This window comes from Chaetomium tenue (assembly GCF_020726465.1).
Source record: "Chaetomium tenue strain MPI-SDFR-AT-0079 chromosome Unknown F5144scaffold_1, whole genome shotgun sequence".
In the NCBI taxonomy this organism is placed as follows: domain Eukaryota; kingdom Fungi; phylum Ascomycota; class Sordariomycetes; order Sordariales; family Chaetomiaceae; genus Chaetomium; species Chaetomium tenue.
Window position 1 is genome coordinate 805,373 of NW_027117329.1, and position 21,335 is coordinate 826,707.

The 21,335-nt window shown below is 56.6% G+C and overlaps 12 protein-coding genes across 12 annotated transcripts; 4 read left to right on the plus strand and 8 right to left on the minus strand.

Annotated features, from left to right (window-relative positions):
* Nucleotides 1–203: 203 nt before the first annotated feature.
* Nucleotides 204–820, minus strand: F5144DRAFT_542670 (uncharacterized protein; the record flags this gene model as incomplete). The annotated part of the gene is made up of 5 exons (XM_066787199.1): nt 204–262; nt 339–462; nt 531–536; nt 599–735; nt 793–820. The coding sequence occupies 5 exons, from the start codon at nt 818–820 to the stop codon at nt 204–206; spliced, it is 354 nt and encodes a 117-aa protein (XP_066647779.1).
* An 854-nt stretch (nt 821–1,674) lies between these two features.
* Nucleotides 1,675–2,367, plus strand: F5144DRAFT_624678 (Cyanovirin-N; the record flags this gene model as incomplete). The annotated part of the gene is made up of 3 exons (XM_066792210.1): nt 1,675–1,916; nt 2,001–2,087; nt 2,161–2,367. The coding sequence occupies 2 exons, from the start codon at nt 1,675–1,677 to the stop codon at nt 2,080–2,082; spliced, it is 324 nt and encodes a 107-aa protein (XP_066647780.1). The 3' UTR covers nt 2,083–2,087; nt 2,161–2,367.
* Nucleotides 2,368–2,455: 88 nt separating this feature from the next.
* Nucleotides 2,456–5,289, minus strand: F5144DRAFT_553163 (uncharacterized protein). Its single transcript, XM_066787787.1, has 5 exons — nt 4,991–5,289; nt 3,977–4,932; nt 3,301–3,923; nt 2,904–3,237; nt 2,456–2,822 (listed from the first exon to the last, which is right to left on the minus strand). Exons 1-5 carry the CDS (start codon nt 5,186–5,188, stop codon nt 2,588–2,590), a joined length of 2,346 nt encoding a protein of 781 aa, XP_066647781.1. The 5' UTR covers nt 5,189–5,289; the 3' UTR covers nt 2,456–2,587.
* A 1,253-nt stretch (nt 5,290–6,542) lies between these two features.
* Nucleotides 6,543–8,694, plus strand: F5144DRAFT_6897 (fungal-specific transcription factor domain-containing protein). Its single transcript, XM_066793331.1, has one exon. The coding sequence runs from the start codon at nt 6,602–6,604 to the stop codon at nt 8,648–8,650; it is 2,049 nt and encodes a 682-aa protein (XP_066647782.1). The 5' UTR covers nt 6,543–6,601; the 3' UTR covers nt 8,651–8,694.
* A 290-nt stretch (nt 8,695–8,984) lies between these two features.
* F5144DRAFT_635081 (uncharacterized protein) lies at nt 8,985–10,557 on the plus strand (the record flags this gene model as incomplete). The annotated part of the gene is made up of 6 exons (XM_066792605.1): nt 8,985–9,382; nt 9,443–9,976; nt 10,093–10,110; nt 10,225–10,279; nt 10,321–10,385; nt 10,419–10,557. 6 exons carry the CDS (start codon nt 8,985–8,987, stop codon nt 10,555–10,557), a joined length of 1,209 nt encoding a protein of 402 aa, XP_066647783.1.
* Nucleotides 10,558–10,725: 168 nt separating this feature from the next.
* On the minus strand, nt 10,726–11,736 carry F5144DRAFT_6951 (protein-L-isoaspartate O-methyltransferase). The gene is made up of 2 exons (XM_066793340.1): nt 11,524–11,736; nt 10,726–11,420 (listed from the first exon to the last, which is right to left on the minus strand). The coding sequence occupies exons 1-2, from the start codon at nt 11,623–11,625 to the stop codon at nt 10,815–10,817; spliced, it is 708 nt and encodes a 235-aa protein (XP_066647784.1). The 5' UTR covers nt 11,626–11,736; the 3' UTR covers nt 10,726–10,814.
* A 272-nt stretch (nt 11,737–12,008) lies between these two features.
* F5144DRAFT_7034 (uncharacterized protein) lies at nt 12,009–13,758 on the minus strand. The gene is made up of 3 exons (XM_066793346.1): nt 13,423–13,758; nt 12,937–13,353; nt 12,009–12,887 (listed from the first exon to the last, which is right to left on the minus strand). Exons 1-3 carry the CDS (start codon nt 13,441–13,443, stop codon nt 12,312–12,314), a joined length of 1,014 nt encoding a protein of 337 aa, XP_066647785.1. The 5' UTR covers nt 13,444–13,758; the 3' UTR covers nt 12,009–12,311.
* Nucleotides 13,714–14,425, plus strand: F5144DRAFT_616644 (uncharacterized protein; the record flags this gene model as incomplete). The annotated part of the gene is made up of 3 exons (XM_066791849.1): nt 13,714–13,967; nt 14,028–14,231; nt 14,267–14,425. The coding sequence occupies exons 1-3, from the start codon at nt 13,947–13,949 to the stop codon at nt 14,423–14,425; spliced, it is 384 nt and encodes a 127-aa protein (XP_066647786.1). The 5' UTR covers nt 13,714–13,946.
* Nucleotides 14,426–14,657: 232 nt separating this feature from the next.
* Nucleotides 14,658–15,888, minus strand: F5144DRAFT_6937 (mitochondrial carrier domain-containing protein). Its single transcript, XM_066793339.1, has 5 exons — nt 15,744–15,888; nt 15,669–15,689; nt 15,471–15,602; nt 15,267–15,414; nt 14,658–15,189 (listed from the first exon to the last, which is right to left on the minus strand). The coding sequence occupies exons 1-5, from the start codon at nt 15,844–15,846 to the stop codon at nt 14,688–14,690; spliced, it is 906 nt and encodes a 301-aa protein (XP_066647787.1). The 5' UTR covers nt 15,847–15,888; the 3' UTR covers nt 14,658–14,687.
* Nucleotides 15,889–16,203: 315 nt separating this feature from the next.
* On the minus strand, nt 16,204–17,696 carry F5144DRAFT_7138 (uncharacterized protein). The gene has a single exon (XM_066793358.1). The coding sequence runs from the start codon at nt 17,551–17,553 to the stop codon at nt 16,291–16,293; it is 1,263 nt and encodes a 420-aa protein (XP_066647788.1). The 5' UTR covers nt 17,554–17,696; the 3' UTR covers nt 16,204–16,290.
* Nucleotides 17,697–18,234: 538 nt separating this feature from the next.
* Nucleotides 18,235–19,381, minus strand: F5144DRAFT_7144 (uncharacterized protein). The gene is made up of 2 exons (XM_066793359.1): nt 18,669–19,381; nt 18,235–18,429 (listed from the first exon to the last, which is right to left on the minus strand). The coding sequence occupies exons 1-2, from the start codon at nt 19,228–19,230 to the stop codon at nt 18,368–18,370; spliced, it is 624 nt and encodes a 207-aa protein (XP_066647789.1). The 5' UTR covers nt 19,231–19,381; the 3' UTR covers nt 18,235–18,367.
* On the minus strand, nt 18,916–20,723 carry F5144DRAFT_553179 (tryptophan synthase beta subunit-like PLP-dependent enzyme). The gene is made up of 5 exons (XM_066787788.1): nt 20,374–20,723; nt 20,102–20,291; nt 19,923–20,046; nt 19,720–19,871; nt 18,916–19,668 (listed from the first exon to the last, which is right to left on the minus strand). Exons 1-5 carry the CDS (start codon nt 20,573–20,575, stop codon nt 19,257–19,259), a joined length of 1,080 nt encoding a protein of 359 aa, XP_066647790.1. The 5' UTR covers nt 20,576–20,723; the 3' UTR covers nt 18,916–19,256.
* Between the last annotated feature and the right edge of the window lie 612 nt (nt 20,724–21,335).

The window sequence follows — 21,335 nt, forward strand, 5'->3', positions numbered from 1 at the left end:
AATCTTCCCTGGAGCCAGAAACCCCAGGGCCAGGCTGGGGCCAGCAACATACCAGATTGAAACCGACCTAATCATTGATGGCTCCCATCTCCACACCCAAGCCCTTCTGCCAGGGTATTACCATTTCCTAAAGACCTCTTACCTGGCAAGAGGTAACTTGCCACGTTACAGTGCAGCGGCCCTGTCGTTGTATGGTATATCATCTAAGATCCGGTGTGGCTAAAGCAGCCGAGACGGCCATTCCAGTTGTGAACGAAGTCATCTGCAGGTGTACAGTGTTAGCGTTCGTTCAGGCATGCCAGAGAACCCTACATGTACACAAATGGGACACCCCTCACCCAAGTTTGTTTGGCTGATTCGCCTTCCGCCGCTGTAGTCGAGGGAACACATGACCGTGCAGGCGAGGGTGCATGAACCTCCCTGAGGCGCCTGGCAGTCGCCCATGCAGTCGAAAAAACAGTCCTTTGGTTTTGGTGAGCATGTTGCACCCATGGCTATTAGGCAACTGCTTGTGCGTTCTGTGAGCTTACCCGTTTCTAAAGCCATGGTGTTAGTGGCAGTTATTACCATTGATGTCAAGGGGTCAGGGGCCCTATACCTGGAGGGTTTGAGCCCCCTCAACAACCGGCGATGCGACAGCGACGGCCGTAAAGAGAGCAACGAGGAATTTTGACGAGAGTTGCATGATGAAGAATGACGGAGATTCCGTGAGCGTGTCGCCCTTGCGTGGTGAAACTAGAAGGATATGCCGGCGTAATTCTTCAGTGAGAAACAAGTCTGACACAACCTCACCTTCACCAAACGGTGCGGCACGCGCCATCTTATATGGATTTCCACCCCTTCTTGCAGTCCCCTTAAAGGGAACAACTCCTGGAGTTACCCCGTGGTACTTTACGACTCAATGTGTGTACAAGCAGGTCTGCCTTGCCTCCCTCGTCTTGCCTCGTTCACTCCGCCACCAGTGCATCTAAGCGATCTCTAAGAAATCAACTTTACATTTTCCTCGCCCCCAATACCCAGACGCCGCTACCATAACACGTCCTTTGCCGGTTACATCGCCCTGAACTATTGAATCCTTCCGCAGAAGAGGCCGGTGGACCTCCCCTTCACTCAACCTCCTGCCGCCGTGACGAACTCGCCGACCCGCCTCTTCGTAGGATGTAAACCCAGTCTCTGTCTGAGGGTTGTTTATCCGGCCAGTCGTCGTGAGGCATTGCTATGGAATCCGCGCTAAACTTGATACAAATTCCCGATCTCCGCGGTGGGACCGCCGGAGATGGGATTATGAGACGTGCATTGCCCCATCTGGCCTTTCCGGTGCTCCCCGACCTCGGTTCGCTTCTTGTCATAGACTGAGTGGATACTGTTACGCCTCAACAGACCATTCAGCACATTACCGCCCGATACCTTTAGGGAGTCAAACGATACATCGAAGAAATGTTTCTGAGCAAGGCAGACTACGAGTCCAAGGCATTGCCTCGTATTGTGCCACGAAGCGCGTTGACTCGGGGCCTTGATCGGGCGCATAAAGATGCCACCCCATCCCGATGAAAGTATGTAAAACTGCATCAACTGGGTCCCACGCAACACCCGGCTGTGTCCTTCCTCCTCTTCATCTTCTCCCTGCACTTGTTTGCGTAACACCGCAAGGCTCCGTCTACCCAACCAGGGACCATGAAGATCTCCTTCCTCGCTGTGGCAGTAGCTTCGCTCGCCACCCAAGCAGCAGCCAGCTACGTCAACAGCTGCCGGAACTGCCGCCTCGAGAAATGGAACAACGACTGGCTTTCTGGAGATCAATGGGGGCCTATTCTGCTATGCGATTGCAAGCAGACGAACGGCCAATGGCATGCGTCCCGCCTTGACCTGAATAACTGCATTGCCAACGATGATGGCAGGTTGGCGCCGCGGCAAGGGTAGGTGGTGTTTCCTGGTCGGACTGCTGACCTGCTATGACGTGGTTTCCAACGAACCGTTCAATTGTTGCTAACAATCCATAGGGGGAATCTCGGAGGCTCGTGCAATATGTTTTCATTGGATAGCAACATGAAGTATTTCGGTGCTTACTGCAAGAAGAAGTGATCCAGGTAAGACACCACCCGAATTGCATGGCCAGTCTTCCAGCGTGCAGAACTAGTAAGCGCTAACCTCGAGTCCAAGACCTGGATGATGCCGCAGTATCATTCCATCCCCGGCTTCCTTCAACTCCACAACTGAGGATGGTCTATATCAGGGCGTGGGCCATGTCCAGAATACAAGTACTGGTTGTTGGGAACGGGAGAAAACGCCGGCATCAAGGGGAGGGGGGGAGGCAGCCCAAAATGCTTAACCATGCTTCATCTGTCGGGGAGGTCTAATCATCCGAGGAGGATAGACCATGGTGCGGGAGAAGCAAATCTTCAATCAACGCACAGCTTCTCGCAGACCTACAACGCGGTATTGACTCGTGATTTTGGGACAATGACTTTCTAATTCCGATCATAAATAAAGCCTATGAAACTTGACCGCGAATGACAACCAAAACTAAGATCGACAAGCGAACACAAAACACCCAGCAACAAAAGAAAAAGCATCCACCAGCCCCAACCTACACAACCCCCCTCCAACGACAGCTATTCAGCTCATGCATCCTCCGGTTAAACGACGTGCTGAACGACCGTCCGCAGTTTGCAATCGTGCACGGGAACCGCTCGCCGTGACGTTTCTTGCACCCGGTCTTAAGGTGCTGGTTTCGAGCACTGAAGGTACGAAACGTCTTGGAACAGTCGGGACAAGAGAGACGGGGGTCTGGTGGCGGATGCGGAGCGGGTGTTGGGGGGGAACTGTTGTCGGTTCTTGGGGGTTAGTGTGCTGCGTTATTGGAGGCGCGGGGAGGGGGAGGGAGAGAGGGGGGGGGTTATTACAAGGATGGGTCAACGGATCGTGTCTCCGTCTCCATGGATGGTGTCGAAGATGGGCTTTGGTGGAAGTTTGCACGCTCTACCCCTGGGGGGGTTACATCTGAGTTTAGTTGGTTGACGGCAGCCGCGTGAGGCTCGCCGTTGCTTCCGGGGGATGAAGGCTGGGTTGGGGAGGTTGGCGAACCCGGGTGCGCCGCGTTGGGGTTACCCCAGCTTAGGAGTGCGGAGAGGAAGAAAACCTGAAAAAGAAAATAACTCTTCGCCAAAGGACCCGCCAACGTCGAGTATGTCGAGAGGACGGCGCCAAACTGATGGCTGTCGGTGCCGTCGCGACAGGCTAGGAGTGGTTAGATGAGATGTTATTGCACAAATTGTCCACTGAGGCGGGGGTGCGTAATACCTAGAAGGGCCAGGATGGCTAGGCCGATGGCCACAGATGCTAGCAAAAGGACAACGAGCGCAGACCGGTCTCCTGGGTCGGTGACAGCATCTTCATGAGGTTCTCCCTCCTCCGTTTGGTCCTCCCCAGGGTCGCACCCAGCGAACATCCCCGGTGTTGAACTCCCGTCGGGTTCTGAGTCTATAAAAATTCCCTGAAAGATGTCCAGATACTCGAGGACATCTAAGCCCTGATCCAAGGTTGTGAAGGGCGCATCAGAGTAAGGAGGGTCGAGAAATTCCGAAGGTAGCAGCTCACCACTGCCGTTGCCACCAAAAGATCCCTTCCTCCCCTCTACCGGGGGGGAACGTCTTTGGTGGTTGGACTCTTCAAACATGGTGTGCAACTCCTCACCGTGGTACGGCATGTCCTGATACTCACGCCTCGGATCCTGCTTTGAAATTGTCGGTATGAACTGGCGGACAAAGTCTTGGAAGGCAAACAGCAGTTGGTCTGGTTGGACCAAGGGTAAAATTGGGCATCGACTGGGGTCAAACTGCCACAAAACTGCTGTGGCAGCATCGAAGATTCGTTGCTGGTCAGACGGGAGAAAGTATCTCCAGCGGGCCAAGTCATGAACAAACCTAGAGTAGTCGTCAGTTTTAGTGTTGCCGGAAGATGGGGTAGGGTACCTCACTCGACTCTGTTAAAGGCGGATTGGGTAGGGCCACAGCCAGAACCAGCCGTTGCGTAAGTTGACATGAGCAACGTCAACATCTCGTAAGCCGTCGTGGGCGGGGTGCCGTTCAGTAGGCGGCGGATCGAGCGTAGGCCGTCTCTCCATACAAGGCGATAACGAGACAGGTTCTGAAGAGCGGTAGACGGGGGTTCGCCTGGCTCCTCACTAACAAAACCGACCAACACAGAGCAGAGCGTCCTTAGCGTCAAACCGATCCCGAGTCCCATCATTCGCCGCGACGAGGAACACCGGGCGGGATCCAACCGAGGTCGCACAGATGTCTCAGCAGCTGGAGAAAATAGCCACCAATAATAGTAGTCGAATATCCGAGGAACCACCATAGCATTCATGGGGTTTGCCTGATTACGCTCAGGATGCATCCTAAGATAATGCGGCAGGTCTTCAAAACCAAGCTGATGTAGGAATTTAGTCAAGAGTGAGGAGACGGAATCATTTTCAGTCTCGGCGGCGGTGGTGATGGCGCGAGCATGCCAGACTCCCTGACTAAGGAGATTACAAACAACGTCCTTTTGTTCGAGTGCGATGGCTCGGAGAAGGTAATGCTGGTTGGTGATGTCGGGACGCTGTTGCGAGATCAGGTCGAAAACCTGGCCCAGGTTGTGTTTTAGTGCAAATTCTATCATTTCGACGTTGAAGACTCCTTCCTCGCAGAGGATTGTCAGGAAGTTAGCCATCATGGCGACAGAAGTGCATTCTATGAGTGTGAGCAACCAGGGAATCAATGGATCCCAGTCCTCAACTGGACGCTCAAAGCGAATGCAATGACGGAAAATCTCGGGTTCATCGTCGAAAATGGCGAGCCCCAGAAGGTCGGAAACGCGCGTCAAGTGGATATGACACCAAGCACGGGTTGAATGATTCTCTTTCTCGAGGCGGTGAAGCAGGCCCAGGATCTAAAATTGAACTCAGTCCGTTTCCAGCAAGATCTTGAGTCCATAGACGCTTATTTACCGGTCGATGAGGCACCGCAAAAGGCCCGTGACGGAAAAGCAAACTCTTGGAAGTATTTCCATGGTTACCCCAAATAACAGAGTAGCATTTGCGCCCGCAGCACAAATGCCTTGTAGCGTTACAACCCGGCAGACCCGGGTTCTTCGATATGTAGCGCTGGACAAACGTGGAGAATGATGAGGTTGTCGGCGAATCCATGGTTCGTGCGGGTGGTAGAGTGGTCAGAGGGGTCAGAGAGGTCACATAGATTGTGTGCGTGGTTAGCGTTGGGAGGTGTCGAGAGTGAGGTTGAAGAAAGGGCCAATTGAGGAGACAACTGAAACCGACATTCAGGGACCGGGCAGTGGTAATCCATGATATATCAATCACACCTAAGGGATTCATTACCCTGGCACCATGAACGCTGTGTCACTGCACTAGTCAGATGCGCCGCGCCATCAAGAACCAGCATGATGCAGGCTGAGGCTGAAGGCACAGCTTCCCTCTAACATTGGTTGTCTGTCTCCGATTTCTGAAAGCCGCAGCAGGAGGTGCAATGCTGGCGATTGGCTACCAATCACCCTTGGCTCAGGGCTTGGGATGAGAGGGAGGCGCCTCGTTTCTGACGGCTGCATTCATTCACAACGAAAAGAAGGTGTGCCACACCCTTAGCCGACAGCTGCGTGCTTCTCTGGTACCTTGGTACCCAGGCAGATACATACCCAGGTAAGGTACCTAGGTACCTATGCTTATGTTTCAAGATGCAGAAATCAGAAACCAGAAACCGACCGTCGACAAACTGTCAAACCCTCGCGTTGCGGTGTAATCAGAAATCAGAAATCAGGAACGGCCCGGCGCTCGAGGCCGATCGAAAGACCAAATGGACACAAGAAACAGGGAGCGCCCGACTATAAAGAATATTTCTGGCTCTTTGAGAATACCCAACCTAGACCTAGCCGTGGGATGAAGATAAAAAGCTGGTCTCAAAGTACTCGACTCCTCCGAGGTGGGACATTACTACCACAGAGCCTGCTTCACAATTGGCATAATTACCTTAAACCTCCCCCGGAACCGAGATGGAAGCGGCTTTTGGGAGCCCAGCCAAAACTGTGTAAGGCAACGCAAATACGCAATCACTCTTATGTGGTTCCCCGCTTCTTCGGCTAATCGTTATCAAGCACATCTTCGACCAGGACAACTACCGGAGACACTACTCGTTCACCCGAATCAACTATGGGCGATCTCGATGAGAACAACAGTATTGGCTTTTCTAGTGCCAACATTGAAGAGAAGACTAAAGTGACGGAATGCGACACAGCCGGCGACCGGGATGCTATGTTGCTGCACATAGGAAGTTGGAGTGCCACTGTAGCCTCTTCGAAGCGCGAAGAGTGCATCAAGCTTGATTGAATGTGGAACCAATGTATGATAATAATCAGAAACTGAGTGTTGAGACGTTAACCCTGAGATCTGCCATCGCGACTTCCCTTCTCAGACACGCTTCGTTTTGGACCACGTGACTACCTTAGTTTTTTCTGAGTCAGCAAGTTGCTCTGACCAAAACACAACACAAGTGGATTTCAAGGGCTGGCATTTACTTCGTAATTACCGTCTCACCGTGACCGTGGTGTGATGGCTTCTCGCGGCAGAAGTAAACGGGCCGCTATCGCGCCGGGGCCGCCTTCGATAAACCCAAGCGAAAATGGAGGCCCAGCGAGAATGGGATACGCCTGCCAGACATGTACAAAGCGGAAGGTGAAGTGCGACAAGACGATGCCGACCTGCGCCAGTTGTGGCAAAGCCGACCTTGAATGCATCTATGAGCCGCCTCGCTCGCGAAATCGGAAGCGGAAGCTGAGCGAAGATGTGGTTGAGAAACTAGCCCGATATGAGAATATTCTGCGCCAGCACGGATTGCTCGATTCCGATACCAACGGCCAATCTCCCCCCGAAGACACCCGCGAAAGTCGGAGGCCGATTATGGTCAAGGTTATCGATGACCAGCTAAAGTACTGTGATCACGACAGCGGACTTTGGAAACCACTGGAAGAGCTCCGCACCGAGGATGAAACCGACGAGGAAGACGTGACACCCATTGGCGATCCATTGACCGGAGCATTGGTTGGAAGCACGGAAGTGAACCTCCGTCGATATCACCCCACCCCGACCATCGCTTGGCTGCTATGGGAAACGTATATGGAAAACGTGGAGCCGCTCTGCAAGATGCTGCATACCCCGACCACCAGCGCGCTGATGCGGCGCATAAGTCAAGAGCTGGTGGTGCCGTACAGGTCCCATGAGTGTTTAGTCTTCTCCATCTACCACTTCGCCGTATTTTCCATGTCCGAGAGGGACTGTTATTCCAAGCTTGGCCAGTCTCGGGACACCTTGCTCGATGAGTATCATTACGCCACGAAGCAGGCTCTCATCAACGCCCATTTCCTCCGGACGACCCAACTGTCCGTTCTGCAGGCTCTAGTCCTTCTTCTACTCGCCTCTCAGGGCCACTATGATGCGCGGACATACTGGGCCCTCACAGGGGTTGCCGTCCGCACCGCCCAACGCATCGGCATCCACCAGGATGGGGAGGAGATTGGCCTTCCGCCCTTCGAAGTGGAGATGAGGCGCCGCCTGTTTTACCAACTCATGCCTCTCGACGCCAGGGCCAGCCAGATGGTAGGTGCCGAAATCTCGATCCTCCCGGACGAGTGGGACACGCGGCCGCCCCTGAATATCAACGACGACCAGATCTGGCCCGAGATGACCAACGCACCGGAAGAACGGGATGGGGCAACTGAAATGATGTTTTGCCGGTTTCGCGCGTCCCTTGACGAGCACATGTACTCCGTTAAAGCAGATATGTCAGGAGGCGGCCGGGTTCTGGTCCCGGGGCGATCCATCGGTTACGGCGTAGCCGAGAAAGCCGTCGAGCACGCAGAGAGCGAAGTCGAGGAGAAATACATCCGCTACTGCGATGCCATTAACCCCCTGCACTTCCTGGCAATCTGCATGGCTCGAGCTGGGACCACGGTCATGCGGTTGCGCATTCGATTGCCCAAGACGACAAGACAAATGAACGACAAAAGCAACGCTCGTGAGGTCCTTCCCCTCGCCCTGAGGATCCTGGATACAGACGCGGCAGTATGTTCCCACGCCAGCCTGGAAAGGTACCATTGGCATACCGAAACCTTCTTTCTTTGGGGCACTTGGGCCTCGTTTATCTTCGTTCTGACCCATCTGTGGAAGAATGAGGCTGTGTCTCGTGACGTAGACGCTATCTGGAAGCGGGTGGAGGCCATGTACCGGCATCACGAGGATCTGCTCGAGTCAAAACGGTCTCTCTACGTGGCTCTCAGACGCCTTACGCTGAAGGCATGGGAGGTTCACCCTTCTAAAGAGATGAAGGAGGGTGTCGACGACCCGGGCTTCATCACCGCCTTGCGGCCCGCCCCAGATACTGCATCGCCAGGCCCAGAAAACCGCAACAACGAGAACAGTAGACATACTACTCATTCGGCATCCATTTCCCCGTCGCAGACTTCCCCTGGGCCGCCTCAGAGCGAGATGCTTGGTGGGATGAGTCTGGATGCAGAGCCCGATTTCGATATCGATGGCGCAAATTGGGCTTCTTGGGATCGGTTGATCCAAAACCACGAGGCGCGGAACGATGAATGGGGGTGAGCCTTCGCAGTTTGGTGTCAATCAGCCGTTATCGGTGTAGCTAACATGCTTGAGCACAGGTTGCCGTTCTTTCAAAGCTCTTCATGATTGGTCATGGGCTCAGGTAGCCATTGGCCGAGGCAGGGCTTGTCACCCGGAGCATGGAACCCGAGCCGCCATCCGAGTGTCTCGGTCGGGAAAATGCGGTCCCCGTTCGATCCATTTGCAAAGGTTGTGGAACACGAAACAATGAACAAAGTTTGGGCATCCCCTTACCGGCGTCCAGCGGCCATGGACTCCTTGGGCCATCTCTTAATGTGACACCCACTGTCCACCCTGTACTCAAGTCAACGCCATGTCTGCAGAACCCAAACTACGAGTCCTCACCGTAGGGGCATCCATCGCGGGCCCCGCGGCAGCCTACTGGCTCGCCAAAGCCGGGGCCAAAGTCACAGTGATTGAGCGTTTCCCCGAGCTCCGAACCAACGGCCAGAACGTCGACATCCGGGCCGTCGGAGTGACCGTCATGCGCAAGGCCCCGGGCATGGAAGCCGCCGTGCGCGCCAAAGCCGTGCCCATGACCGGCATCAGCTTCGTCGACGCCCACGACTGCCCGTTCGCAACCATCCAGGCGACAGGCAACCCCGACCAACAGTCCCTGGTCTCGGAATACGAAATCCTTCGCGGCGACCTATCCCAGATCCTTTTCGATCTGACCAACCCCAACCCAAACATAACCTACATCTTCGGCGAGTAAATCGCCTCCCTCAGCACCCCCTCCAACCCCTCCGACCCCGTCACCGTAACCTTCAGCAACGGCCGGCTCCCCCCTCAACCTTTCGATCTGATCGTCGCAGCCGACGACGCCTACTCCCGCACGCACGCCCTCGGCTTCAACTGCTCCCTCCACGAACACACACGCTCCCTGGATGCCTGGGCCGCCTACTTCACCATCCCACAGTCCCTTATCCCCTCTGACGCCCCCACCACAGGACGCGGCCACAGCCTCCCCGGTGGCCGTTACATCGGCATCGCCCCCACGGCACAACCGGGCACCACCCAAGTCACCCTCCTCCGCACCCACGCCCGTAACGACAACAACAACAACTCAACTAGCAGCATGCACGCCTTACGCACCGCCGCCCAATCCACCACCCCCTCCCTCCTGCGCCAATACATCGCCAACACCTTCACCCCCCCAACACCCACTCCCACTCCCACTCCCTCTCCCACTCCCTCTCCCACCCCAACTCCCAGACCCACCCCCACCCCCCCAACATCCACCCTCGCAACACCAACCTGGCACACCCCCACCATAACCACCTTTATGCTCCCCCTCCCCCCCTCGTCATTCTCCGCCACCGAACTAATCCAAGTCAACCCCCCCCCCGGCTCTCCCACAGCCGTGTGGTGCTGGTCGGCGACGCGGGCTATGCGGCGGGCCCGACGGGGGCGGGGACAAGTCTGGCACTAGTGGGGGGGTACGTGCTTGCGGGGGGGGGGGGGGGGGGGGTTGGTGGTGCTGCTGCTGCTGCTGCTGCTGCGAGGAGGAGGGTTGGTGGGGGGTCTGCTGCTGCTGGGAGGGGGGAGGGGAGTGGGAGTGGTGGCGGTGGTGGTGGTGATCGTGATGTCAGTGGAGGTGGTGGTGGGGTGGGGGGGTTGGGGGGTTGGATTTGGGTTTGGAGTTGCAGGAAGCGTTCAGACGGTATGAGGAGGTGATGGGGCCGGTGGTGCGGGAGTTGCAGAGCGTGCCGGGGTATGTGCTGAATGTGTTTGCGCCGCAGACGAGGTGGGGGTTGTGGGTGAGGAATGTGGTGTTTTGGTTTATGTGCTGGTCGGGGTCGTTGGGGGTCGTCCAGAGGTGGTTGGGGAGTGCGGTAGCGGATGGGAAGGAGGAGACGTTGCCTGAGTATGACTGGGTTGCTTGAGGGTTCGTGTTGACTGACTAGCATAGACATTGACTGATCTGGCGTAGATCAGTCTCCACCCCATCGGAACAGAGGACATGTATAAGGTTTGTTATTTAGTTTCTCGTGCCTGATCTCATAATTACACTCTGGTCATCACTCATCCTTGCCTAACGATTCCCCCCACCACACGATATCGATACAGAGTCAACCTTGATAATTACTGCACCAGGCTGTGCCTTGCCATACTCCAATCTCCCACACAGCCCCCTCACCCCCTACTTCGGCGCATCCGTCAACGGCACATACCTCACCGCATACTGCTTCGTCCTCGTCACCTTCCCATCCTTATCCTTATCCACCCAAAAGATATGCTGCCCCAACTGACTCGTATCATCATCCACCGGAATAAACATCCTCCCCGGCGCATTCAACTGCTCCAACATCTCGGCATGCACCTCCACCGCCGCCGCCCCCACATGAATCGCATCCCACTTCCTGCCCTCCTCCCCGGGCTCCACCCACCCCTTCCTCCCATCACCCACCCGAAACCTTACCCTCCCCGCCTCCAAAAACCGCCTCCCCTCCTCCGACTTGCGCACATTCCCCTCCCCCAACTCCTTCAGCGCCGCGATGTGCTCCACCCCGACCACCACCCCGCCCTTGTCCCCCACCAGCTCGGCCATGACGTGGGTGAGGTAGCCGGAGCCAGACCCGACGTCGAGGATGCGCGGGGCGGGGCGGGCGTCGGTGGGTAGGATGAAAGGGAGGAGGGCCTCGACGGCGTTGGCGTGCATGTGCGGGGCCGAGATGGTCGCGTGGTGGCCGATGGGTTGCGGGGAGTCGTCGTAGGGGGTGGAGGGCGCGTAGTGCGCACGGTCGACCTGCGTTGGGGTGGGGGTTAGTGGGTGGGTTGTTTGAGCGTAGGTGGGATATCATGGTGGAGGATGGAGGAGGGGGGCAAGGGAAGTGGGGTCGAGTACATACCTTGAGAAAGGCTTCGCGGACTCGGCTGTCCTTGATGAGGCCGTTCTTGGCGAGGCTCTCAATTAGGCCCCGGTTGGAGCCGGCGGAACTGCGCCAGGCCATGTCGATAATGGGGTGTAGAGCGGACAGTGGCGTGCAAGTGTGTAATGGTGATGCTAGAACGAGGCTAGTGGTTGTAATGCTGCAGAGACGCGCGAGTGGCAATGTTCCTAACAACAAAGGGACAAGCAACTTGCAGCTCGCCAGTGTTGTTTGATGCAGGGAAGTTGTTAATACAAACGGGGCTAGTCAAATTATTCTGGTTGATGAGGAGGCTCACGAAGGTTACTGAGCGCCCAGGTGAGCTTGATGCCGTGCAACACGTGGAGGCAATTGACGAGAAGAACCACCAGGAACTGCCTTTGTGATGACGGATTTGATATTGAGGGTGATGTAATGCGAAGGCAAGATCAGCCCTGCCACTGGCGGGAGAAGGAGGTTACCTAACCCCCGCACCAACCCCTCTTGCCAGATGCAGACAGGCACCCGACCACTCTCCAATGTGAGGGGCGTGGGATGGAGATGAAGGGAAACCGTCATGGGAGGCAAAGGGCGTATGAGAAAACAATGTTGGCAGCGTCAAGTTCACGGAAAACGCTATAATCACATTAGGGTATTGAGATGACCAGACTGCTGTGTTGCGATTTGTATGAGGAACACGACCTTGACCTTGAAACCGAACCCCTGTTGAATCCCGAAAACGCCATCGCGTGTGCTACGCTGGAAAGACCCTGACAAACCAAGAAATGCTATACCACTCTCTCCGGGTTCTCGCCAGTCGCGATAATCGGAATCCCCAACCCCCGGTCCGGGCTTTGCAGGACCAGCTGCTCGTGCCTCCGCACCTTCAGGTAGTCGCTAACTGCCCTGATCAGGATGAACCAGCCCGCCACCATCAACACGTACGCGGCCCAGTCGGTCCCCGTGATCTCATCGCTTCCGCTGCCGTTGACTTCGTCCTGGTTGAAGTTGTGCGAGTTTGGATCTGACGGGCTCGCGTACCCATCCCCACCCATGGACGACTGCATTCCCTCTCCTGAGCCGGACCCGGGGGCGCTCTTCATGTAAAACCCGTACTGGATGAGGATGATGCCCAACCCTGCGCGCGAACCGTTTTTGGCTGCGTGGGTCGAGTGTAGGAGGTAGGTGAGAAGGAATCCGACGAACTGGAAGGCCATCGATATCATGGCGTTCCAGACGAAGCCGAAAAAGGAGCCCACGGGCAAACCGTCGATGAACACGTCGTCGGGGCCACCGAGTCCGGGGGCGAGGATCGTCGTCTCCCAGTACGGGGGGGCTTGATCGGCTGCTGCTTGCTCGTAGGACTGGACAGGTCAGTATCATTGCGCAATCCACACCAAGGAATCAACTTACCGGAGGCAATTCGTCCTTCTCCGTGTCGCCAGTCTCGGGTTTCGCCGAGAGATTCGAGAACACGCCGTCCGACTGGATACCGCCGCCGTAAACTCTAGATGTCGTCGGTGCTCCTCCCGTGGGTCGCGTTATTTGTGTTGGTTGTCCCCCAGGCTGTGCCGCGGCACCCGTCCGTGTCGCATCGTTAAAGGACGGCGTCGAATTGCCGCGCACGAGCCGCTGCCTGTCGTCCGTCTCATCCTCGCTCTCGTCTCCGTCGGCGTCGAACGCATCGGCTAGGTCGGGGTTGACGGTGTTGGATCGCTCTCTCGACGACGTCCGCGAGCGGAATGATGGTGGAGGCGAGTTCGGGACCGGGTGCATCGGCCTTGGCAAGGGGTCGGTTGGTGTTTCGGCTTCATCGTCGTGGGCGTTCACCTGCGAATTTGTTAATCTAAACCCATTCCTGGCCTCGTCCACAGGCCGTGATATTGAAGGGACTCGTACCCGTTCGTACCGGCCCGACATGGTGGAAGCGGGAGATTGGCGAGGGTTGGGAGGGTGGTTTTGGCCCCTCAATCACTCAGGAACAGGGCATCAAGTTGCCGCGAGGCGAGGTTGCGGCGGAGCGAAGTGCGTGTTTGACAAAAAAAATAAAAAGAGAGAACGAATAGGAGATGTCGCGGGGGTTGTTCGAAAAAACGGCCAAGGAAATGAGCGCGCAGCTCCGTCGGAATTCTAAGGGGTTGAACCTGGGGGGGTTGTTGGTGATGAAGCAACAAAAGGGACCAACAGGGTCACGAACAGGTGACGAACCGCTGGGAGAGTGGCGGCTGACCAAGGTTGCGTTGCGCCAAGACCGGCGGCGGCCTCAAGGCCAAGTTCCACATATTTCCAGATGAGACCTAGCGTCCAAGATTGTGGGCCAACCGGAGGTAGGACCCACTATCAATTAGACATTTGCTGCGCTCGCGGCGCGGCTTCGAGAATTTGGCGAGGATTCCGCAAGCTTCGACGGGTTTGGCGCAACGATGTCAGGCGCAGCAAGAAGTGTCAGTCCCACCGCTGCCTTGATTTAAAGCAAACAAATTTTGACCCGCAGGATCTTCTAGGCCGCAGCAAACCATTTCCGGGGCGCGCTGGCGCGCTGGCCCAAGGACCCCCTCCGGCCCGAGTGTCAACTGCAGGATGTCCTCGCCAAGCGCCTCGAGAAAGGCAAGTTAGCGCCGGTGACCGCAGGGGCAAAGCAGGAGCAGGCCGATGTCAAGCAGGCCAATGCCTTATACTCGTTGTTGGAGGACCGGTACAAGAACAAGGTTGGCGCATTTCGACATTGGAAGGAAACGTGGAGGCTAACTTGGCACAGTACCGACCCGCGGCCAAGATTTTCGAACCTCAGAGCAACCCGACGTACTACAAAGACCTCGTCAAGGAGCTCGAGGAGGCACCTACTAGGTCATGGCTACAGAGGTTAGGCAAGAGGCTTAGCGGCATTGTTCGGATGGGATGATCAGCCACCGAATCGGATCTGTACAATACAATGCGTTGCATGGATGAGGCGTCTGGCGTTTGGGGCACCACGGGCGATATTCAACTCTTCCATTTCCACTCCAAGGTGTCCGCCTTTTGTCTACCGAACCAATTGGGGGTATACACTGGCCGCCCGCCCAAATGCAAAGAGTCCAAAACGCCCACGCTGCCCAGCCGTAGACACCTGCCCCTCTTATCCCCCACCTCCCCCCCTCCTATCCCCCACCTCTGCCCTCCCACCCTCAAATATACCTCCTCTCCGGATCCAACCGATCAAACATCTCCATACTCTTCTCATACATCGTAAACACAATCCCCCCACTCATAATCAACCTCGCCAGCCTCGGCAACGCCCCACTCCAAAACGTCAACACCCCCTCCTGCCTAAAAATCAACGCCGCGCACCTGAACGAATTCCCATACAGCGCCCTCGCCTCAATGCTCTGCATGCGCGTCTTGATCGTGTCCAGCGGCTGCGTGACGTACACCGTAATCAGCCCCGCCACGCCGCCCATCGCAAACGTCGCCGCGGCGCCCAGCTTCTCCCCGGGCGCCGTGTACCCCTCCGCCAGCTGCTTCAGCGCCGTGTAGGATCCGAAGCGCGTCGCGCTGTTGGCGGCCTGCCGCGCGGTCGTGGGCACGAAGCCTTGGAAGAAGCCGCGCAGGCCGCGCTCGCGCGCGATGATGGGCACTGCGTGGAGGAAGCCGCGGAGGCGGGGGTTGGCGGATTTGCGGTCGTCGATACTGGGGGTGGGGGGGGGCGGTGGTTAGTAGGGGTTTGAGCGGGGAGGGGCGGGGAGATGGGGGGGGAGGGTGCGTACAGAGTCGTTTTGATGCTTTCCGTCGGGGTGACGGCGAGTAGGGACTCGGTCACGCCGGCGCCAAAACCGGCGAGCACCGTCCGCGGGCCCGACATCTTGCCGTCGGCGTCGGCGAGCAGCTTTTTGTACTGGTCAAAGGCGACAAACCCTGCCGGCTCCCATTAGCCCTGTCCCTGTGTGTGTATGTCCGCCGGAATGACCTACGGATGCCCGCCTTGGCTGAGTTGCCAATAATCAAGGTCGTGCACCCCGCATACCATTGCTTCCCGAATGGCGGCCATGGCAATTTCTGGCCTGCGGCTAACCTGCGGTTGAGCTGTGTCCGGGTCTTGGCGACTGCGGCGTATGTCAGAGCGTCCGTTCGGGAGGGGATTCGGCCCTTGAGAAGGAGTCAAACCGTACATTCGGCCGGGTATGTGATTGCTGTCGCGTGACTGGGTTAGCGATTGCGCATGGAGCTTTTGGAGGGCGACTCACCGATTTCCACGGCGCCAGCGGTTGCGCCAGCGAGGATAGATCGCAGGGCACTCGGCCCCTTGACGGCCGGGTGCGCATCTTCCTTGGCCGGTGCGGAAGGCATCGTGGGCGTGTGTTGCGGGCTGCGGGCTGCGGTTGTCGGAGGAGGACCAGGGTCCCGCTTTCGAACTTTTGGTTCGGGTCTGCGGCGCCAAGACACCGCTGCCGATCCAGGGCCGATGATGTAATTTGGTCTCGGCGATTCAGAATTCATGACCAGATATCTTTAATTACGAGATCACAATACATGTATCCTATACACATTCCGGTCCTCCTTTGCTACCGGCTCGGCGTTCTTTTTGAACTTACCATTACCCAAAACATATCAAACGTGAAAACCCCTATCTTGTCCCATTCCAGATTCAGGGCCCAACGCACTGTGGAGGATTCGAGGTTTTGTATTATTACTTGAGTACCGCTGCTCTAACCGTTAAATTCGCCAATCCTTTCTCAAGACTAAGAATGGCATGGGGCATTCGGCCTTGATAGTACTCGGGGAATTTCTATTTTAAACTACGACGTTTATCGGCCACCATGCTTCCGAGAAAGCGGCCTCCGCCAAGTTGTTGCCGACATCTTCGGCAACACGATGAGGAGGCTCGCCCGACGCCATCCAATTCTGGTATACCATACCCGGCGACCAGCTGGTATCGTCCCGGCGCACCGTCTTTCGCCCCCCACGTCCCTGCTGGTAATTGTGCCATTCGGCATCCAGTGGGGACCTGCATTTGCCGAGCCGATGCCATCGTGTGATCTTCAGAACCCATCCCTTTGGGCCCTCGCTGTCAGGGGGGTGCCATTGAACGTCCACCTGGAAGTCCGTGAAGCATTCCCGGCAGGATCTGATCTTTCCGACGCGGGGGAAGAACGAGGGGTCAAGGCAGCTGCAGGTATCCGATTGCGCCGGCACGTGGCAGACAAACACTCTGACTCGGCGGCATTCACCGCTGATATGCTGACACACGAGGGTCTGATCTTCGGTAAGTTTAGGTCGATCCCGGCACTCGCCCGCCCGGGCGAGTCGCCACACCTGAGGCGGGTGTTCACCTCCCAGCCAGAAGGACCCGTCTGGAGGAGGTGCCTTGTCGAAACCCTTCACGTTGCGAAGCATGGCCTCGTTGCCTTCCTGGAGGTAAAACTGCACAGTTGCCTCGAGATATAGCTCGTCGTCTATGATACGGGCGCTCCAAGCCTGCGTCATCGCAACACCTTCCCTTAGAAGCGGTTTGTTCTCCGTCGCGGTGCGGCGCAGGACCTCCAGGGGAGGACCATGCTCTTCCCCGTACAAATGGCGGTTCATGATCGACCTCGCGAGAGGGTATGTCACGATGCGTCGACGATCTGGCACCGTCGAATTGATGAGGGGCAGTGCCCTCCAGAGGCGACACGAACGGCCACAGCGATCTCGGCGGCCGATATGCGGTAGGACTGCCATTCGGCGCCAGGGATGCAAGCGAAGGCATTGGTGGCAGGCATAAAGATGCGGAACGTCCTTCTCAAGAAACTCGAGGACGTGAAGCTTCCCTTCATCGTCGAGCAGAAGGCGTAATGGAGGTATGGATTGACGGAGGACGCGGGAGGTCAGGGCCAATGCAATTAAAGACTCCACCGGGAGGTACGACAGGACCATGAGGCTGATCTCTTCGGGGAGCGAGGAGGAAAAGTCCGTAGTCGACTGAGGAAATAGTGATCCCTTCGTGGTAGTAGCTCGGCCTCTCCCGCGAAACAAATGCAGCAGAAGACGCGACACACGGGCGGAGAGGAAAGCCATGGTGGAATGGAACCAAGTGGAACCGTAAGAACGGGCGCGAAGGTGTCTTGCCCGAGTCAGAAAGGGAGGGAATGGGGACGAGCAACCGTAGGTCAAGGAAGATATAGGTCACCTTCGTGCCTGTGGCACGGCAATGAGTCAATGTAGACGTCATTTGAGTGCGGAATCAGCTGTTTGGAAGTCATGACGACACTACTAAGGTGATTGACTCGTGCTGGTATTGCTGTTCAACAGACGCTACATTCATTTGCTCTCGACACAACCGAAGAGGGACGGAGAGGCCAGTGATGGAGAGAAGCCCCGAAATTCAAGATAAACTCTCACATGTTGCCCGTAGACAAGCGTGGGAACCGCTGGGCGCGCAAGGAGCTGGGAAATTCCCATGCGTCGTGCGGGTATTAGATAGCATCCACCAGCGTCTCCGCAGTGTCTGTCTACCTAGGTACCTTAAGTACAACGTGCCTCTATATATCCCATGGCCTCTCAAAGGCTTCCCTGTTTTCCCAGCAGTAAATGGTTGGAGCTATTGGAAATACCATGTGATGGAGATCGATCAAACAAGGCTTTATTATTGAGCAGCAGTCGCTTTTGGTCGAGGCCTCGGGTCACAATAAAATTGTATAATGTCCGGTGCAGCCATCCCTTGTTAATAATATCCAAAGGAACGTTCGCAACTCGAATCTGAAGAGGAAGCTTATAGTTTTAACTCAATCTTAACATTGAAGCCATAGTTTTGTATCTAATTCTCTATCCGTAATCAAAGGAGACGGACAGTCGGATCTCTCATTGTTGATGGCTTGTTGCAAGTGGTGGCTCAACCTCCAAATCCACGCCCTACTCGTAACATCAACGGCAACGGCACCCTACCATGATCACCTCCCCCAACCATCAACCAACCATCCCTATCCACCCCATCCCCCATCCAACCCCTCCCCCCCTCCCTCACCCACTCACCCCACCACCCCCCCTCCCCCAACCTTGCCTCCCCCAACCCACCCCCCCAACGGTCCCAAACCCCTCCACCCCCCATCCACACTATACGCCTCCACCCCCCCCTCCCTCAACCCCGCCGTCGCCAACCGTCCCGCCCCCCCATCATAACAAACCACCACCACCTTCCTGCCCTCCCGCTTCACCTGCTCCAACACCGCCCGCACATCGGCCCGCGCGAATAATCTCTGGAGGTCGGACCATATGAGGTGGATGGCGGTGGGGTCGCTGAAGAGGTCGTTGTTGGCGAGGGTGGGGGTTAGGGAGGGGAGGGGGAGGGGGAGCGTGTGCGTGTGGATGTGGGGGAAAAGGGGGGTGGAGGAGGAAGGGGTGCGGAGATCGAGGACGAGGGGGGTGGTGGAGGTGGGGGGGAGGACGAAGGGGGGGTGGTGGGTTGTTGGTGGTGGTGATGGTGGGGGGCTTTTGCTGGCGTGGTTGGGGTGGAGTAGGCCGGCGAGGCAGGATTTGAGGGTTGACCAGAGAGTTGGCGGGCGGTTGGTGATGGTGGTGGTGGTGGTAGTGACTGGGGGGTAGGTTGCTTGGATGGAGGAGTCGAGGCTGGTGGAGGAGATGGTGGTTTCGTTCTTGTGAGCGGGCAGCGATTCTGGTGGGTCGTTGAGACGGAGCATCGCGGCGGCTTGGGCCGGCTCGAGGATCCAGCGTTCGTCGTGGCGTGCTTGGTCGCATTGTAAGAGGATCTATGGGTTGTGTTGTTAGTGCTGCGGATGGACTTCTGAGGCGAATGTACGGATCCCGCTTACCTCGTTTTGAATGGAGGGAAACTCATCGGCATTTAGCTTTTGAAAATACTGCGGCAGATATTGATATGGGAGATCACTGCATGTAAACACGCAGGATACCTCCCCCGTGGTGGCATCAGCAAGCTGGGCGAGTGTACCGGCTTTCTTGAGCTGGCCAATATAGTCGAGGAGGCCTTTTAGTGCTTGCCCAGACGAGGGGCCAGCAATCAGACCTTCCCTCGTCAACTTCATGGACATGCGAAACGAGTCTGTTGATGGCACTTCGACAAAGGTGTCGACATTTTGTGTCCAAGGGAATCCACATGTGTTGAACCCCTGGAAGTGCCTTGGGCCAGGGGTCGGATCGCCAAAGACATTGAATACGCTATTAAGACAATTAGTTGCAAGATCACCCCCCATGGCAATGACCACTCACCCTAGTATCCGACATGACCGCTTTTGTGACTTGAGATATGACGCCGTCCCAGTGATACAGCCGCCAGTACCCACTGTGGTGCATAATATGTTGATTTCTGGGAGTTGTCTAAGGATCTGTGGCCCCGTCCATTGCTCATGTGCTTTCCAGTTCTAGATACTTATCAGCAACTCTTCATATTAGTACCAGGTGACAATACTGACGTTCTCGTTATCATATTGTCCCGGATATGTGGTGTCGTCTCGACTTGCCGCCAGCCGCCGCAGCCGGCACATAATTCCCGTCTCATCGGTCGGCTCTTGCTGTGCGAGCCCCCCATACAAATGTCTAATCTCTTCAGTCTATGCTCGGGGGCGACAACAACGTGGGTTGGGGCCCATACGGTGTAATTCCAAAGAAACGAAGCAGGTTAAGAGATTCGGGATGTTTCTTGTTCGTCACATAGGCGTTGACGTTGTCGTGGCCCCAGAGCACCCGGGCAATGATGCCAAGGGACAACACGGTCGAGCCGGAACTTGCTTCGACGATCGCCTTATCCCGTGCCTCTGGTAGTCCTCGGAGCATTTTGAGTGCTGTGGGTCCCGTTAACACCCTCTTCTCTCGACTCTGCACGGCACCGCTGCACTGCACACAGCATCACATTGCAAGACGTACCGGGCAATGATTTGACATTTTGGGCAGGCAGATGCGTGAGCATCTTGGCGTATATGCGCACACCATCTTGTCTGTACGGGTTCAGCCGGTCGGGAATCTCGACGAGCGGCAGTGGGGGGTTCTTGTCGGGGTCGAAGAAGTCGGCCACCGAGCTGGTGCCGCGAAACACATTGTTCGATGCGTCCATGACGGGCGGGTGCATCAAGAGATTAGGAAACACTGATAAGAAGCATCAAGGACTGTGCAATCTTTTGCGTAAGTTGCCCTACGAGAGTGACCCGGCACTGTGACAACTGCGGCGACCCTTAGCAATGCAGTCCACCGATCTTCTCAGCTAGGTAGGTAGCCTTCACAACTACTACCTTATCTACTGCCTCCATCCCGGCTCCCACCCCGCGAGTCTGGCCACCAGCCTCTCCTGCCGCCCCGGAAGCGTCCTGGTCACGGAGTGCCGGAAGGCACGTCAGCATCCCACGACATCCCGCACTAAAACCGAGTGATTTACCTGCTCAAACTCGCTCTCGGAGCCCCTCAACCATTTACCAGGTGGCCACAAGACATCTTGGCGTGCAGAGGAGGTGCCGTCGTGCCCCGGTCCACGGTGAGCCTGTCAAGTGTCACCTTGTGTTGTGCTTGCGTCCCGCGGCGCCGACCCCCCGGACGCATGCCCCCGCTGTCCGCACCGGGCTCCGGATCGGGAAGGGAGCGGCGGCCATCTCCCGCTCGGCCCACTCCCGTGCAGGGCGTGCAGGGCGCCCAGGGGCACGGTGCTGCTGAGCAAGTTGAGCAGGTTTCCAGCTGCGACCCTTGTGCAGGCTTGGCTTTGGCAGCTTGGCTCCGGAAGATGTCTGCTTTCGCCCCTGGTCCTGGGGTCGGGTCCTATGTAAATTTGTCTAAGCGGCTTTACACCGCCTGCCTATTGCGGTTGTGGAACGGAAGGCGACATAGGCACTCCGTTTTAG